The sequence below is a fragment of the Polypterus senegalus genome, chromosome 12, assembly GCF_016835505.1.
Source record: "Polypterus senegalus isolate Bchr_013 chromosome 12, ASM1683550v1, whole genome shotgun sequence".
In the NCBI taxonomy this organism is placed as follows: domain Eukaryota; kingdom Metazoa; phylum Chordata; class Cladistia; order Polypteriformes; family Polypteridae; genus Polypterus; species Polypterus senegalus.
The window spans coordinates 134,400,851-134,420,110 of NC_053165.1; the positions used below are offsets into that span (position 1 = coordinate 134,400,851).

Sequence of the window (19,260 nt, forward strand, 5' to 3'; positions counted from 1 at the left end):
TTCATCACCTGTATCTTATTTACACTGCAGCTGGGAAATAAAAGCTCTGTTTGCATTATTGATGCCCATCTTTTAAAATTGATAATCATGGTTACAAAGTTTAAAAGCTAAAGTTACGCTCTTCAGGTAACACAGAGCATATCACATTCCCAAAAGCTGGCCATGCTGACTGGGAGTGAACCACTCACCTTTATGTGCAAGAAGGTCCTTTCAGAATACCTGATGCACTAACTGGCACTGCAACAAACCTGTGCCTTAAACAATGTGGCAGTGGAAACATCTAGAGATCCAATCATGTCAATGTAGGAGACATTTATCCTGTTCTATGACAAACCTACATCATAAAATCAGGAGAGGAACAGCAGTGACCCCAAAATATTAACCACATACAAAGGACAGAAATGTCTGTACTTATAAAAGCCTACAATGCATCCCACACCACACTGCTCATCCCGGCATGCAGGCAGCTTGGGGGAGAGAAGTGCATTGATTTTTCTGAACTCAATTGACTGCAAAGTTGTCTGTGCAGCACTATCGGCATGGAGCTGACAGGTGCCCTTCTCGAATTATTCTGTCATAAAAAAGCGGGCATGTGGCAGTCGGTCAGCAGTGCAGTAAAAAAAACTAAATAAAAGCAGGTCATTTTTGAATGAATTTAGCATCGCCCCGAGACGCTTGGCCAAGGCTGCCTTAGGAGTGATCAATACTTCCATTTCAATAAAGCAGTGGCAGCGACTCTGCGACCTGTGACATCCTGTCATGCTGGCATACACGCTACAATATATCAGTAGCGCAATGCAGCTCGGCCACACAATTAGAGTTAAGAACCACGAAGTAGCCATAAATATACATTCTCATACACCAAGTGAGGCATCAGCACTACAATTTTGCTTGTTTTGTGAGAGTAATTTGCTATATAAAGCCTAAATGACATATTAGCACATACATGCATATTCATATTTAAACAGAAGCAACCAAACAAATCTTTTTACACTAATTGCTTGTGTAAAGAGCTGTACATACCTTTGTCATGCAAGCACACATACTACTTACTTTACACATACAGTAAATGCAATTTGCCCCACCAGTACACTTATGTCCCAGGTTCCCAAAGAGCAAACTTCTTTAGCAAAACCCCCTCACTTGTATACTGTGCCACCATTCCCATGACCCAGGATATCCCGATTTCGAATGTCTTGCTCATTCATCTGCAGAAATAAAAAGAAAAGAGATGTCAAGAGTCGGATAGAACTGTCAAGAAAAAGGAACGGGGGCAGTAAACAACGAGCCACCCAGGTCATCCCAAGTTCAGCCGCGAGTCAGGAAAGATCAATACAACATTTGCTGTCCAATTTATAAGAGACAATACCAGGGGACACAGTGATGGAAAGTTTAATGACAATTTGCTTGCCCAGCTCGTTTCATTAAAATTTGATAAAAGGTGCCAGAAATGAAATGACATAATGAAGAGGCAAAAGTGACATCACAGAAACCTCTAGTCTCACAGGTCTGGTCAGGACGGTGGTAACCAGGCAGGATCCAAAGCATTTTGTTTCTTTGTCTGAAGGGCAGGAATTCTTCCTCACTTGCATACATGGTAAATCCTCAGACCCTTGTAGTGGCCTGATTTCACTAATGCAAGGAAGGAAATTTTGTGACGGGCACATCAATAGCAGCAGGATGCCGGCCATGTACGCAGCATCCCTGACAGCCAGCTGTTTCCGTTTAGTGTGAGTGACAGATATTAAATAAATATTTATGTTACATAACCTGTATCAATAAAGCCTAGCAGAAAGCTATTTTGGAGCTGTCAATATCTGATTTTCTCAAACGATCATAAATTTGAAGTTTTCTCAGAAGACTAATATGAAGTCAATACTCCACTGTCAGGGATAATTCTCACTAAATTAGTGGCGGGCTGGGCATGTTAGCACACTGTACCCGATTGATTGGGTCACAGCAAGAGTCTGAGGTGTCATGGGACGCAGCTCCATTAGGCTGCTGCAGGGGTGTGTAGAGGGGGTGGGGGGCGTTAATTGTCTTCTCTACTCCAGCCACTTGATTCATGAAACACCAATGAGGCTCAGAGAAGTGCCGACAGACACACAATGAATATACGTGGCGGACAATAAAGATCTCACCCTGAGAAGCGTGAAGGGAAAGTGAGTGGTGCTTAATAAAATCAATAAGAGCCTCTCATTCGGAAAGACACACACGTCACGGACAATTGCAGCTACCCAAACACATGGGTGCTGCAGACAGCCAGCGGGAAGGAGAAGTCCAACTATCCCTTCTTTTCATGGTGGTCAGTATAAGTATTTGGGACAAGAGGGCAAGTAAGGGGAAGAGTGGGCAGTGGGTACAATGGAATGAAGATATGATAGACTGTAAGGGGTACGATGAGAGCAATTAGTTAAAAACTTGTTAGATTAAAAATACCTGAAGGGGCAATGGCAGGTACAGGACTAACACACACAAGAATGAACAAAACAGTGAAAGCAGCTGGGATGGGCAGATGATGCAAGACACCAGAAGAGGGGTAAGGGTGCAAGGGTCTACACCATGTTATAAGGTGTACGTGCAAGGGAATAGGAAGGAAGATGACAAGGACTGCAATGAAGAGATATATGTAGAGGAGTGTGGTTGTAAAACTGGTTAGGCTGATGAAACAAACACATCACTGGTCAAGTGTACAAGTGTCAATGTGGAGAGCACAAGAGAAAACATTGAAAACTGAAAGGCAGATCGCAAGATAGATAAATGAGAGAACTGAAATGGGGGAAACACCAAGGAGGTGGCGTCAAGTAAATTTTGTAAAACACGAAACAAAGGTCAGTTTGGGAATATCTGAGCAAAGAAGAGTCTGGGTAAAACATGTGAAAGATCAATTAGGAAATAGCAGGTAAAGAAGGAAGGAAACTGGAGTGAAATGGAGAGGCAGTGATTGAGCTACATACATGAAAACGACAGTAAAGTAAAACATTTAATATGTGCAGTGGCATTAAAAACAAAAGGGAATTCTGCTGCCTCAGAGGGTCCTAGGTACAAATCCTAGCCAGGTCACCATCTCCCAAAATCACAAATATATGTATGTCATTTGACTAGCAATGCTAAACAGACCCCATATCAGTGTGTGTAGGTGTACACTCACCAGCCACTTTATAAGGAACACCTTGCTAGTGCCAAGTTAGACCCACTTTTGCCTTCAGAACTGTCACAGATTCAACAAGGTGCTGGCAGCATTCCTCAGTGATTTTGGTCCATATTGACATGATAGCATCACGAAGTTGCTGCAGATTTATTGGCTGCATATCCATGACGAGAATCTCAAGTTTCACCTCATCAAACAGGAACTCTTATTGGACTGAGATCTGGAGACAGTGGAGACCATCTGAGTACAGTGAACTCATTTCCTACGTCTAAGAAACCAATTTGAGATTATCTGAGCTTGATGATATGGTGCATTATCCTGTTGGAAGTAGCCATCAGAAGATGGGCACAATGCAGTCATCAAGGGATGGACATGGTCAGTAACAATACTCAGCTAGGCTGTAGCATTTAAAAGATGCTCAGTTGGTACTAAGGGGCCCAAAGTGTGCAAATAAAATAGCCCCCACACCATTACACCACCACCACCACCAGCCGCCTGAACCAATGATGCAGGGCAGGATGGATCCATGATTTCATGTTGTTGACACCAAATTCTGACACTAGTTTCCGAATGTCACAGCAGAAATAGAGACTCAACAGACCAGGCAACATTTTTCCAATCTTCTATTGTCCAATTTTGGTGAGCCTGTGTGAATTGTAGCCTCAATCGGCTGTTCTTAGCTGACACAATTGGCACCCAGTGTGGTCTCCTGCTGCTATGGCCCTTTTGCTTCAAGGCTTGACATGTTGTGTATTCAGAGTTGCTCTTCTGCATACGTCTGTTGTAATGAGTGGTTATTTGAGTTACTGTTGCCTTTCTACCAGCTCCAACCAGTATGGCCATTCACCTCTCACCTCTGGCATCCGGAAGGCATTTTCACTCAGAAAACTGCCACTCACTGGATATCTTCCCTTTTTGGACCATCCTCCTTAAACCCTAAAGATGGCTGTGTGTAAAAATCCAGTAAATCACCCGTTTTTGAAATACAGAGAGGAGCCCATCTGGCAGCAAAAACTATGCTACATTCAAAGTTACTTAAATCACCTCTCTTCCCCATTCTGATGCTCGGTTTGAACTTCAGCAGGCCGTCTTGACAATGGCTATATGCATAAATACATTGAGTTGTTGCCATGTGATTGGCTGATTAGATATTTGCGTTAACAAGGAGTTGAACATTTGCACTTAATAAAGTAGCTGGTGAGCATATGTGCACCCTGTGATTGTCTGGTGCCATATCACCTTATGTTGCCAGGATGGCCGCCACAACCCCCAGAACACCCCATTTTAAGTGGAACCAAGTGTAAAAGATGTGATAAAGAAAGCCAACAGTACTGAAAAAGCAAACAAGCAGAGAAACTGAAGTCTAAGCACAGCAACACTGTTAGATGAAAAAGGATAGAAAATTGGCATCAAGGGATGGCAGATATCGAAGAGCTTTAAGCGGTAGGCAGAGTAAGCCATAACTGTGTACCTGTCCATTGGCCAAGATCTTCTTGAGCTCTGCTGATGACTTCTTCAAACTAAGAAAGGCAACACAAGGAATTATGAATGGGCCCCCCCAGGGCCAATGAACTATGCAAGATCTGCAAATGTCCCAGCACAAGGTAGACTGTTTCAGAAGCAAAAAAAAAATCAATTGCAGGGACAATGATGATACCCCGTGGAACAAAGAAAGAAAGAAATGTAAAAAAGAACCATTCAACTGCTCTGTCATTACACTAATTAATTGTACAATTAATTCAGCTATTCCAAAAATGGCCTTCTAACTGCTCTTTGTAATTAAAGTACAAATTGCTGAGAATGAGCAATGCGCCGTCAACACTGGCAGCCAAGGGATGCTAATTAATTACAAGTAGCACGTGTCTCTAACTGAAAACACGCCTCTATGTTTTCCAACTTGGGTCCGACATTCATTAGTCTGGGATAAAAGCTCCAAGTTGTTGACGTATAGGGATACCCCTTAAAATGCACTTTGCTTCAATGGACAATAAAAACAGCACGTTAGGACTCTTAACTCTTCAGCAATGCTCTGTTGACCACACCCAGGTTTATTTAACACCATTAATTACGGCAACCCAAGCAGACAAATATCTGGATATAAACTCAGAGCTGCACCTTAGTCTACAATGTTTTTCATTTTTGATCCACTTCCCTACAAAACAATTGATTTTTGGCATGGTGGACTTTCTTACCTATTGTTAGGCAAAGTATCGGATGCAATGGAGCTGCTGTTATGAGTGGTGCCAGCACGTGTGTTCACCTATAGGGACAATGACATCATTAACTGGATCAGAACTTCAGTAAACAGCAAAACAAAATAAAAAATTTGATTAAGTACAGTCTTAATAGTTAAAGGGTTTTTTTTTTTTAAACTATAAGGCTATCGTCTCAGTTTCTAAGATCAACTTACTATGTAACCATGACCAAGTCACTTAATCTGGCCTAGCAACAAATCCAATGATAAAGAAACAATTATTGCCTGCACTAAACACATGTCAGTTGCTCTGTATTAATGTATCAGCTGAAAACTGAATTTTAATGTACATTACCCTGACTGTTAATTACAAAGTGATCAGAGGCATAGGAGGAGTTTATATTGCAGTCTGATTACCTGACCTTAGCACAAAAGGCATTAACCCTGCCCAATGAACGTCAAATAAGAGACTCAGATAATATATGAACTGCACACTGACCAGAAGATCAGAATCTAACATACTGTTAATCCTGTCTACTACAACACCATGTTAAATTTGGCACGACCAGTGTAATGAATGAGAAAGGTGTATTCTGGAGTCTGACAATGCTAGAATAGTGCTTCCATGCCACTCCCAACATTCCTGAAACAATTATTAAGCTCCGTACCTTTAGGCCGTGAATGTTCCTCTTCCCGGGAGGCTTGCAGGCTGAAACGGTAATTGACTAAATTGTAGAACACATCAGGGCCGTTTAGAAATTTGTAACAAAATGAATCGTTTAAAAAGAAATGAGGGCGACATTGAAATTAGCAGCAGAAATGATTGAGATCTGACTCCAGAGACCTCTGCCTGGAATGACGAGATGAGGATTTCTACATGCAGAAACTACAGATGCAAAGGAGCAGTCTTCTTCATTAAACCCAGCAGTGTCCTGCATTCTTTGGAGTGGACAGCATCTGCACCGACACTTGTTAATCAAGTAAACTGTCTTCTGTCAGAAGGTGGGAATATGAGGGTTAATGGCAGGCACTGACCCACAAACGAAACTGACTCATACCAAAGAACTCAATCCTTACTTTTAATGGTGATTCTTTTAATTTACTTTTTCCCTTCAGGATGAGCAATCATTATGAGCTCAGAAGTGGCTGCAAGTGGGAAAGCTCATGATCAGGCGGCCTTCAGCTCCAGAACGCCGCAGTGCGAGACGTGCCACAAATAAAAAGATGGCAAATGCATGTTACAGTCTGTACTCATTTCCAAAGTACAACATCCAGCAAATTGTATGTTAAAGGAGCCGTCAATTTTGATTGATTGTCTTGGAGTAAAGAATGTGATTTCCTTTCTTGATGCACATGTATATTCCCCCCCACTACTCCACCTTCACCTTGGCGCTGGATGGCTCAACATCTACAAGACAGCAGTCTGGACAGCTTGTGAAGTTTTATTCTGGCCCAGCACGGTCACATTCCAACAGAAAAACAGCAATGTAAAGTCTGTTCCGACTGGGATCCAGAAAAGTCTCTCTGGAGAGACTCACTGTATAAAACAAATTGAATGGGAACTTGGAAATCACTTTTCTTGGATAGACAACAACTAGACAGATTCAAAAACACCGCTCTGCTATAATACTTCCAACAACCTTAAAATCCAATGATTTCAGAGGGGAAAAAAAAACTCTATAGAAAGGACATGAGTCCCTGAAAAATCCGTTTTTAGGCAAGTACACAGCTGCAGGAATTCACTGGTCAAGACAAAATTCAGAGACAAGGGAACACCTGTCTGAGCAGAAGACAGCTACTGATGGGACACCACTTTTGGTCAGGATTGCACTTAAGAGAAATCAAGGGTAAACAATAAATGTGGGTAAAGCTATAACAGGAATCCATAGAGGCCTTTCTAAATGAACAGGTCAGAGATACATGGGGTATCAGAGTGGAAGAAAAAGAAATCTAATGCACCCATTGCATGACTTTCTATACATAAGGCTGTCACATTTGCAGTAATATATTGCTGATCATTATTTAACAATTTAGAACAAAACACACACACACACACACATATATACCTCCTATATATAAATATCTATCTATATATCTATCTATCTATCTATCTATATATATATATATATATATATATATATATATATATATATATATATATATATATATACACACACACACACACACACACACACACACACACACACACATATATATATACACATACACTATATACACACATATATATATATATATATATATACACATACACTATATACACATATATATATGTGTGTGTATATAGTGTATGTGTATATATATATATATATATATATATATATATATATATATATATATATATATACACACACACACACACACATATATATATGTATATGATATAGCAAAATAGCCATGCTTCGCAGCTGGAGAAGTAGTGTGTTAAAGAAGTTATGAAAAGGAAACATTTTGGAAAATAACGTAACATGATTGTCAACGTAATTGTTTTGTCACTGTTGTGAGTGATGAGTGTTGCTGTCATATATATGGGGCAATAAGGCAAAAAAAAAATCTAGGTTTTTTCATAAAGTTTGACCGATTCACGATTTCGATTTTTTTTATTGTGTAACTAGTCAACTTAAAACATTACAACAACATGACTTAAGTAACATTCTCTTTATAAGTAACTTGAAAAACCATCTGGTTAAGGAACATTGTATTTTAATGGCCATGCCATACATAAATTGGTCAACAAGGTGTAAATAAATGTAAAACAAATTCACGAGTTAAATATCTTTGCAGAAGATTTGAATGAAATATGAAAGTAAATATTGTGCAATTTGAATTAAACATTAAATACTTCTGAATATATAGTAAGAAAATAACCATTTTAACCAATGTAAACATTACATCAGTCAACGCAAATTTTCAACAGTAAACAAAAAACAAACAAAAAAAAAGATTTGAAATAGCAGTTCATTGTACTTTGACAGAAATATTGTAAAGAGCTTTCTCCTTCATAACTGCAGAATATGAATCTATAACCAACAAACTCATGTTAAGTGATTGGCACTGTTATTACAAAAGCAAAACAATAATAATCATCATCATCATTTCAGCTATTAATGAAATAACATCTGAATAACTGCGATTTTAATGCTTGAATTATTAATCATACTTACCAATGGCATTGTAAAGACGATGTCCAAAGCACTGAAGATGGGTCCAGTCGTTCATCTTCATTGCTTTGATCATGCTCGTTCCACTGTCAGTGGTCACGCACACCTGTCGATCCTCCACAAGCTTCCAAGACGCCAGTGCATCTTTAAGCCCATGACCAATTATTTCCCCAGTGTGATCGTCAGGAAAATAACATGTCTGAAGGCAAAAACTTCGCAGTTTCCATTCTACGTCAACATAATGGGCTGTAAGGCTCATGTAAGGCTGAAGAGTACGACTATTCCACAGGTCAGTCGTCATAGAAAAAAAAGATGCCCTTTCAAGCTGCTCCGCTACTTTTTCACGTGTTTCAGTGTACATTCGGGGAATAGCTACGTCTTTGAAATATTTGCGGCTCGGCAACTTTTATCTTGGATCAGCAGTGTGTAGCATTTTTGTGAACCCTGGCTTTTCGATGGTGTATATGGGAACCATGTCCTTAGCGATATGAAATGCCACAGCATCTGTCATTTCTTTCCATCGGGGCCCTTTTTGTCGTATGGAACGGAATTGGAAAATTATACCGCTAATGACATCAGGCGTTTTGCAATTTAGGTGGACCTTTCGCACTTGGATTTGGCTTGTTTTCATCTCTTAACTTTGAGTATTCTTCCCATTCAGCTTGGTGCCTTTGTCGCAAATGTTGGAATAAATTAGTGGTGCTGCCACTGCCGGTTGAAACTGACTTTCTGCATATTTTGCATTTGACAAAAGTTTGTTCGACGTCTGAACTCTCGAATCGAACCATTCCCAAACCACAGAGGAAACCGTTACTACCTTTCTTTGGCACAAGGTCATCCTGACGTGAAGAGCCGTCCATCTCTATGGTATTATTTCTGTAGCCTATTACGTTCCTTCATAGAGCACTGTACTCACAGGTGAGAGGTTAATTAGGCGCGCCATCATGTGTTCGGAGTCGGACAAGCCTCTTAATTATTCTGCCATAGATGCAATTACAATGTATCTAATTTTTTATTAAAAAATCGCTATACCTCGATTTAATAAAAAAATAAATCGTCTTAAAACGTAAATTCGAATTAATCGAAAAAATCGAAAAAAATCGCCCAGCCCTAATATACATATACATACATATATATACATACATATCTACATATATATATACACACACACACACACACACACACATATATACACATATATATACATACAAACCGGATTCCAAAAACGTTGGGACACTAAACAAATTGTGAATAAAACTGAACGCAATGATGTGGAGATGGCAAATGTCAATATTTTATTTGTAATAGAACGTAGATGACAGATCAAATGTTTAATCCGAGTAAATGTATCATTTTAAAGGAAAAATATGTTGATTCAAAATTTCACGGTGTCAACAAATCCCAAAAAAGTTGGGACAAGTAGCAATAAGAGGCTGGAAAAAGTAAATTTGAGCATAACGAAGAGCTGGAAGACCAATTAACACTAATTAGGTCAATTGGCAACATGATTGGGTATAAAAAGAGCTTCTCAGAGTGGCAGTGTCTCTCAGAAGCCAAGATGGGTAGAGGATCACCAATTCCCACAATGTTGCAGAAAGATAGTGGAGCAATATCAGAAAGGTGTTACCCAGCGAAAAATTGCAAAGACTTTGCATCTATCATCATCAACTGTGCATAACATCATCCGAAGATTCAGAGAATCTGGAACAATCTCTGTCGCGTAAGGGTCAAGGCGTAAAACCATACTGGATGCCCGTGATCTCGAGCCCTTAAACAACACTGCACCACAAACAGGAATGCTACTGTAAAGGAAATCACAGAATGGGCTCAGGAATACTTCCAGAAACCATTGTCAGTGAACACAATCCACGGTGCCATCCGCCGTTTCCAGCTGAAACTCTACAGTGCAAAGAAGAAGCCATTTCTAAGCAAGATCCACAAGCTCAGGCGTTTTCACTGGGCCAGGGATCATTTAAAATGGAGTGTGGCAAAATGGAAGACTGTTCTGTGGTCAGACGAGTCACGATTCAAAGTTCTTTTTGGAAATCTGGGACGCCATGTCATCCGGACCAAAGAGGACAAGGACAACCCAAGTTGATATCAACGCTCAGTTCTGAAGCCTGCATCTCTGATGGTATGGGGTTGCATGAGTGCGTGTGGCATGGGCAGCTTGCATGTCTGGAAAGGCACCATCAATGCAGAAAAATATATTCAGGTTCTAGAACAACATATGCTCCCATCCAGACGTCATCTCTTTCAGGGAAGACACTGTATTTTTCAACAAGATAATGCCAGACCACATTCTGCATCAATCACAACATCATGGCTGCGTAGGAGAAGGATCCGGGTACTGAAATGGCCAGTTTGCAGTCCAGATCTTTCACCTATAGAGAACATTTGGCGCATCATAAAGAGGAAGGTGCGACAAAGAAGGCCCAAGACGATTGAACAGTTAGAGGCCTGTATTAGACAAGAATAGGAGAGCATTCCTATTTCTAAACTTGACAAACTGGTCTCCTCGGTCCCCAAATTTCGAGAAGATGGGGCCATAAATAAGAAAGTTCAACATGGTGGACGTTGTTGACCGTTACGCATAGAATTTCAAAATGAAACCTGCTTAATTGTTTTAAGTAAGCTGTAAGGAATGATCCTGCCTTCTACATACACGGGAAGTTGGAGAATTAGTGACGTTGGAAAGTTCAATATGGCGGCCGACAGTTGTGTCATACCAATGAAATAAGTACAGACATCGGTTTCCGTTAAAAGTTCAATGTGGTGGCCAACAGTGGCATCATACCACCGAAATAAGTACCAAATTTCAGCCTTCTACCTACACGGGAAGTTTGAAAATTGGTGACGATGGAAAATTCAATATGGCGGCCGACAATTGCGTCATACCACGAAATAAGTACAGTACATCGGTTTTGGTTAGTGCAGGGAAGCCGCCTACCAAATTTCATGAAGATGGGGCCATAAATAAGAAAGTTCAAGATGGCGGACGTTGTCGAGCGTTATCGACCGTTATGACCGTTACGTGTAGAATTTCGAAATGAAACCTGCTTAACTGTTGTAAGTAAGCTGTAAGGAATAAACCTGCCAAATTTCAGCTTTCTACCTACATGGGAAGTAGTATTATATACTAATAAAAGGCAAAGCCCTCACTGACTGACTGACTGACTGACTCATCACTAATTCTCCAACTTGCCGTGTAGGTAGAAGGCTGAAATTTGGCAGGCTCATTCCTTACAGCTTCCTTACAAAAGTTGGGCAGGTTTCATTTTGAAATTCTACGCATAATGGTCATAACTAGAAGCTATTTTTCTCCATTTACTGTAATGGAGTTGAGCTCGAAAGCCGTGGGGGGCGGAGTTTCGTGTGACATCATCATGCCTCTCACGTAATGACGCAGTACGTAGAAAACCAGGAAGAGCTCCAAAAAGCGCTTCAGAAAACATGCATTATATAATTAAGAAGGCAGCGAAACAATTAGAAGCGAAGCGAGTGACATATAAAACCCTATATTCAGCGGCTCACATGAACTGACGCAGCGCAGACAAAAAGCAACAGTTCCAAAGAGTGCTGAACAAAAACCGAATTACACTGTTACGTTGAAATAGACAAACCACACGCCTTGGGGCAATAGTAGAGGCTTCGCCTCTAGCGCTGACGTCCGAGGTTCAATTCCCGAGAGGGGATGCACTGAGGATGTACGCACGCATTTTTATTCATTTTACCTTCGCATCCCTTGGTTTGAGACGTATGAAAAATATGCGGTTAACGCAGAAAGACAGATCACCAATTGAAGCTTTATGAATAATGGATACTTTATTCGAGATCAATGATTGTTTTGGTAAAGCCATACTCAGTGTATTCATTAGATGAACGGTAAAAAAGTAAGAGCGAGGGGAGGGTAACTTCTTGAGGCACGCAGGCAAAACCACAATAGCACGCGGGCTCGATGTACTGTAGTTCGCGTCAACTCGATCTGAATTGCGCGATCACATTCGAAAAAATATATCTTTTCAAGTTCTATTTAGTCCATATGTGTCAAACCTAAGGCCCACGGGCCACATCCGGCCCGGCGTGTAATTAAATCCGCCCCGAGATCATTTTATATACTGTATTATTGTTATTAAAGCCCGGGGATATGAAGCGCTGGTAACACAATAAACTACAGATCCCATAATGCAGCGCTTCAGCTGCCTTGCCGAACACTTACCGCGTTAATCAAGTCTAGCTTATGATGCTGCAAGTTATTGAGAAGCTAGCCCACACGATGCCGAAGAGAAAAGGTGATTCTGAACATAGAGCCTTTAAAAACCGATGGGAGGCTGAGTATATGTTTACTGACATTGCCGGTAAACCCGTGTGTCTCATTTGTGGAGCTAATGTGGCTGTAATTACAGAATTTAATCTAAGACGGCACTATGAGACAAAACATCAAGATAACCTGAAAGACTTGAATGCAATGCACAAGATACAGAAAGCAGAAGAGTTAAAGAAGAATCTGACACTTCAGCAGACGTTTTTACCCGTGCAAAATCACAAAGTGATTTCAAGTGAAGCTACTTTTATGGGAGACACAAATGCACCAAGTGCAACTTGCCCCACTTTCCCTGTTGCCAAGTAATGTTGAACCAAATCGGCACAACGGTGTTCCCAAATACGCACTTTGCTGATAAACTGACAGCACTGCGCACTGAGTTCGCACAGCGCTTTGGTGACTTTGAAGAACAAAAAAAGAATTTTGAGTTGTTTCGAAACCCATTTGCCGTCGATGTGGAAACTGCACCTGTGCAGATTCAGATGGAAGTGATTGAGCTGCAGTGTAATGGCACACTGAAGGCAAAGTTTGATACTGCACAGCCCGCACAGTTTATTCACTCCATTCCCGCACAAATGCACCAGCTCCGTCTACATGTGGCTCGAACCTTGTGCATGTTTGGTAGCACATATCTGTGTGAGAAGCTCTTCTCAGTCATGACGACTAACAAAACAGCACACAGCAGTCGCCTCACTGATGAGCATCTGCAGTCCATCCTGAGAATCTCCACAACACAGAACCTCACAGCAAACAAACAAACTCGTTGCCAAAAAATGATGCCACGCGTATTTATGATAAAACGACATACCGTAGATCCCGGAATACAGGCCGACCCGGTATATTAGCCGAACCCCTTCTCTACCTACTAAATTACATATATGTTTATCGGCGAAAATTTGAGACTGCCGGCATTTTTGATATATAATATAATGTGCATAATTTACCAAAACACCAATAAGTTTTCTAATGTACTAACCAAAAAGTTATGAAAAGTGCCAAGCCTACTTCGATTAGGAGCATGGCGGCACGCATGGTCGCAGCGGCTCAGGGCTCTCCTTTTCAGTGCACTTTTTTGTTGTTTGTGTACTTTTTTTTGTCCTTGTTTGTGCACGATTGGTTTGGCGAACATCCGCTACACCATTCAGAACCTTATAGACATCGGTGTCCAGAGCCAGACATCTGTTTCGAGTGTTTTTCATCACACGCACAACATCCCAGACAACATAGCGAGACCAGCGGGCTCTCCGTGGATTGTTGTTGGGTCTAGGAGACAACACAGACGGAGGAGGGAAAGAAAGCAGAAGCAGGGCCGCAGATCCGCGTATGCTAAAGCTAAAAAACAACCATACAAGCCCTATACAGAACTTTTTTCTGCACTGAAGGAGCTGCTTTTAATCTCATTGTAGATGCGTATAGTGACAATAAAAGGCATTCTATTCTAGAAACAATTTCATACTGTACTCACCATTTAATTTGACATCTTTGGGCTGCAGTAAGGGAGGAGATATTTCCATACAATGTCCATCTTCGTTTCGATCGCTTACTTTTACCTTCTCTTCCTTCCTTAGCAATTATGTGTCTTGCTTGCATGGTCTTAATGAATTATATATATATATATATATATATATATATATATATATATATATATACACACTAGCAAAATACCAAGCTCACTTGGAGAAGTAGTGTGTTGAAGAAGCAATGAAAAGAAAAGGAAACATTTTGAAAATAACCTAACATGATTGTCAATGTAATTGTTTTGTCACTGTTGTGAGTGATGAGTGTTGCTGTCATATATATATATATATATATATATATATATATATATTTACACACACACACACATATATATACACATATCGATACATATACACATATATACAAACATATATATACATACATATACATACATATCTACATATATACACAGACAGCTATTTCGTATCAGTGCAATACGCTGCTTGTTAAAACGGATAACTCCCCTCTTACGTGCAAGTCTGTGTGGATATTATGAACTATCAGATTTGTTCAAGTTCTATTTAAATTTTAAATAGAAGGAATTTTTATTTAGTCAACAGAAATATCTTTGGTAGGAATGGTAAAAACAGACAGGAATATTATTCGTGAATAAATCAACTCAAACCTTAAATAAAAGAACAAACATTCAAATTTCTTTACTCTTATGTAAATTTATATAAAAAATAAACTTAGATTTTAAATATCCCAAAAGATTTTGCTCTCCATAAAAATATATCCTTTCAAAATTATACAAATTCAAATATGAACATGCTGCATAACAAAACCTGGAAATATAAATAAAATGTGTTCCTTTCAGCAATAACAAATCAAATCATTCAGTTGTCTTTGCTCATATGTCATTTTAGAGCTGGACGCCTGGCATCTATTTTTGGCAACAGGTTCGTTTATGTTTGGTGTGAGGTTCTGTGTTGTGGAGATTCTCAGGATGGATTGCAGGTGCTCATCAGTGAGGCGACTCCTGTGTGCTGTTTTGTTAGTCTTTATCACTGAGAAGAGCTTCTCACACAGATATGTGCTACCAAACATGCACAAGGTTCGAGCCGCATGTAGACGGACTTTTTTTGTTCTTCAAAGTCACCAAAGCGCCGTGCAAACTCAGTGCGCCGGTTTATCAGCAAAGTGCGATTTGGGAACACCGTAGTGACGACTTGGTTTAACATTACTTGGCAACAGGGAAAGTTGCACTGGTGCATTTGTGTCTCCCATAAAAGCAACTTCACTTGAAATCACTTTGTGATTGTGCAGGGTAAAACGTCCGCTGAAGTGTCAGATTCTTATTTAATTCTTCTGCTTTCTGTATCTTCTGCATTGCATTCAGGTCTTTCAGCCTCACTGATGAGCACCTGCAATCCATCCTGAGAATCTCCACAACACAGAACTCCCTGATGTTTTGTCTCATAGTGCCGTCTTAGATTAAATTCTGTAATTACAGCCACATTAGCTCCACAAATGAGACACACGGGTTCAGTAAACATATACTCAGCCTCCCATCGGTTTTTAAAGGCTCTATTTTCAGAATCAACTTTTCTCTTCAGCATCGTGTGAGCTAGCTTCGCAATAACTTGCAGCATCATAAGCTAGACTTGATTAACGCGTAAGTGTTCGGCAAGGCAGCTGAAGCGCTGCATTATGGGATCTGTAGTTTATTGTGTTACCAGCGCTTCATATACCCGGCCATTAATAACAATAATACAGTATATAAAATGATCTCGCGGGCTGGATATAATTACACACGGGCGGATGTGGCCCTGCCCTTGAGTTTGACACATATGGACTAAATAGAACTTGAAAAGATATATTTTTCAAATGTGATCGCAATTCAGATAGAGTTGACGCACTACAGCCTGCATGCCTCAATAAGTCATCCTCCCTCGCTCTTACTTTTTACCGTTCATCTAATGAATACACTGAGTATGGCTTTACCAAAACAATCATTGATGGCGAATAAAGTATCCATTATTCGAGTATGTAGATCGGGATATATATATACATATATATATACCCGCGATCGCAGGAGAAGTAGTGTGTTAAAAAGCTAGAAAAGAAAAGGGAACATTTTAAAAATAACGTAACATGACTGTCAATATACAGTATTTGTTTTGTGAGTGTTACTGAGTGTTGCTGTCATCAAGGATTTGATTATCATTATTTCTTTCAATCAGGTTCGTATTTGTAGGATGTGTTGTGTTCAAGTTACATTCCGTGTTTGTCAATCGTTGTAAAGATGACAGGTTTCATTCATCGATTCGTTTCTTACTGCATCAATAAACAGCTCGTCTTCTTCTTTATCTGAGACCTGACACACTGCATGCACGGGTTTTTTACACTGTCTTCCTTTAGCGGGACATTGACTTTTTCCACCGTGTGCTTTGTTTCCGCAGTAGCTGGATTTATGAATATGCTGTATCAGACGCTTCATATTTTTGCTGCCTTTTCAATTGTGTAATTCGGTTTTGTTCAGCTCTTTGGAACTGTTGCTTTTATCTGTGCACTGCGTCAGTTCACGTGAGCCACTCGGTGTACATGCATCGAAGGTTCCCAGCTGTGCTGGTGCCATCTCGTGCTATGTCCATGGCTGTATTTAATGTTACCTTAGTCCTGGCACTTAAAACTTTCTCTCGCAGTTTCGCTGAGTTTGTGTCAAACACCACCCTGACCATCTCATCTTCCTCTCCATAAGCACAGTCCTTCACCCGTGAATATTTACCCGTGGCAGTTTGCTATTGGATTGCCGCTGACGGACGGCCTTATATGGGCAGGCACTAAATTACAAACGCCAGCGCAGCCTGTCTATGAACTTAATTTAAAGTGTAGGTTTACATCGTGCTTTGTTTCCGAAGTAGCAGAACTCATGAATATGGTTGTATATGTCACTCGCTCGCTTCTTATTGTTTCGCTGCCTTCTCAATTATATAATGCATGTTTTCTTCAGTGCTTTTTTGAGGTCTTCCTGGTTTTCTATGTACTGCGTGATTACGGGAGGCGTGATGATGTCACACGAAACACCGCCCCACGGCGTTGAAGCTCATCTCCATTACAGTAAATGGAGAAAACTGCTTCCAGTTATGACCATTACGCGTAGAATTTCGATATAAAACCTGCCCAACTTTTGTAAGGAAGCTGTAAGGAATGAACCTGCCAAATTTCAGCCTTCCACCCACACGGGAAGTTGGAGAATTAGTGATGAGTCAGTGAGTGAGTGAGTGAGTGAGTGAGGGCTTTGCCTTTTATTAGTATAGATATACACACACACACACACACACACACACACACACACACATACATACACACATACATATACAGGGAGTGCAGAATTATTAGGCAAGTTGTATTTTTGAGGATTAATTTTAATATGGAACAAACACAGTGCTATCAGTCAATCCAAAATGTTAATAAACCTGAAACCTGAATGTTTCACAACGGAAATGTGAGTGTGAACATCATCAGGGGAATACATATGTGCGCACAATTATTAGGCAACTATTAGTGTGCAGATTTATTATGCAACTAAAGGAAAAATGAAAATTTTCCCATCTCACTTGTTTATTTTCATCTGTTATAGTGAGAATAATAAACAAACACCTCAAAATTTACAAATAAACATCTCTGACATTTCAAAAAAATAAATCAATCAATCAATGACCAATATAGCCACCCTTCTTTCCAATAACAGTCATAAGCCTTTCCATTCATGGAGTCTGTCAGTTTCTTGATCTGTTGACGATCAGCTTTTGTGGAGCAGTGACTACAGCCTCCCAGACACTCTTCAGAGAGGTGTATTGTTTTTCTCCCCCGTAAATCTAGCGTTTAAGAAGTGCCCACAAGTTCTCGATAGGGTTTATGTCAGATGAGGAAGGGGGGGCCATGTCATTATTCCTTCATCTTTAAGGCCTTTACTGGCTGGCCACACAGTGGAGAACTTCGATGCAAGTGATGGAGCATTGGCCTGCATAAAAATCATGGTCTTTTACCTGTATCACTGTTTGAAGAAAGTGTCTTCGAAAAACTGGCAGTAGGTTTGGGAGTTGATTTTGAGTTCATCTTCAATGCAAAAGGTCCAACTAGCTCATCTTTAAAATACCAGCTCATACCAGTACCCCACCTCCACGTTGGAGTGGAGCTCTGTGCCCATTACTGATCCACAGGTCCATCCATCTGGTCCATCAAGAGTCACTCTCATCTCATCGGTCCATAAAACCTTTGAAAAAATCTGTCTTCAGATATTTCTTGGCCCAGTTTTGACGTTTCAACTTATGTTTCTTGTTCAGTGGTGGTTGGGTTTCAGCCCTCCTTACCTTGGCCATGTCTTTGAGCACTGAACACCTTGTACTTCTGGGCACTCCAGGTAGGTTGCAGCTCTGGAATATGAAAGTACTGGAGGATAATGGGTTCCTGGTAGCTTCACGTTTGATTCTTCTCAAATCTTTGGCAGCTAATTTGTGTCTTTTGTTCTCAACACGTTTCTTGCGACCCTGTTGACTATTTGCAACAAAATGTTTGATGGTTCTGTGATCACACACCAATATCTTAGCAATTCCAAAAGTGCTGCATCCCTCTGAAAGACTTTTTACAATTTTTGACTTTTCAGAGTCAGTTAAATCTCTTTTTTGGCCCATTTTGCCTGAGGAAAACTAGCTGCCTAATAATTCTGCACACCTTGATATAGGGTGTTGATCTCCTTAGGCCACACCCTCCCTCATTACACAAATACACATCACCTGACGTGCTTAAATCCAATAAGCATTTAAGTTAATACAGCTTGGAGTTGGAATATACGCATTAAAAATGATGATATGGTCAAAATACTCACTTGCCTAATAATTGTGCACACAGTGTATATATGTCAAAGTAAAAAGTATGTAAACCCCTAAAA

The 19,260-nt window shown here is 40.3% G+C and overlaps 1 protein-coding gene across 3 annotated transcripts in view; it reads right to left on the reverse strand.

Moving 5' to 3' along the window:
* map2k5 (mitogen-activated protein kinase kinase 5) overlaps positions 1-19,260 on the reverse strand; it is a 78,113-nt gene that overhangs the window by 37,703 nt on the left and 21,150 nt on the right. For all 3 annotated transcript variants that reach the window (XR_005636057.1, XM_039773507.1, XM_039773508.1), the window contains exons 5-8: positions 6,014-6,054; positions 5,344-5,411; positions 4,623-4,671; positions 1,144-1,208 (exon numbers count right to left, since the gene is read on the reverse strand). Coding sequence is in view for 2 of the 3 variants with exons in the window: in XM_039773507.1 (XP_039629441.1) it covers positions 1,144-1,208; positions 4,623-4,671; positions 5,344-5,411; positions 6,014-6,054 (223 nt within the window). In the remaining variant the exon portion in view is untranslated. The remainder of the gene's footprint in view (positions 1-1,143; positions 1,209-4,622; positions 4,672-5,343; positions 5,412-6,013; positions 6,055-19,260) is intronic.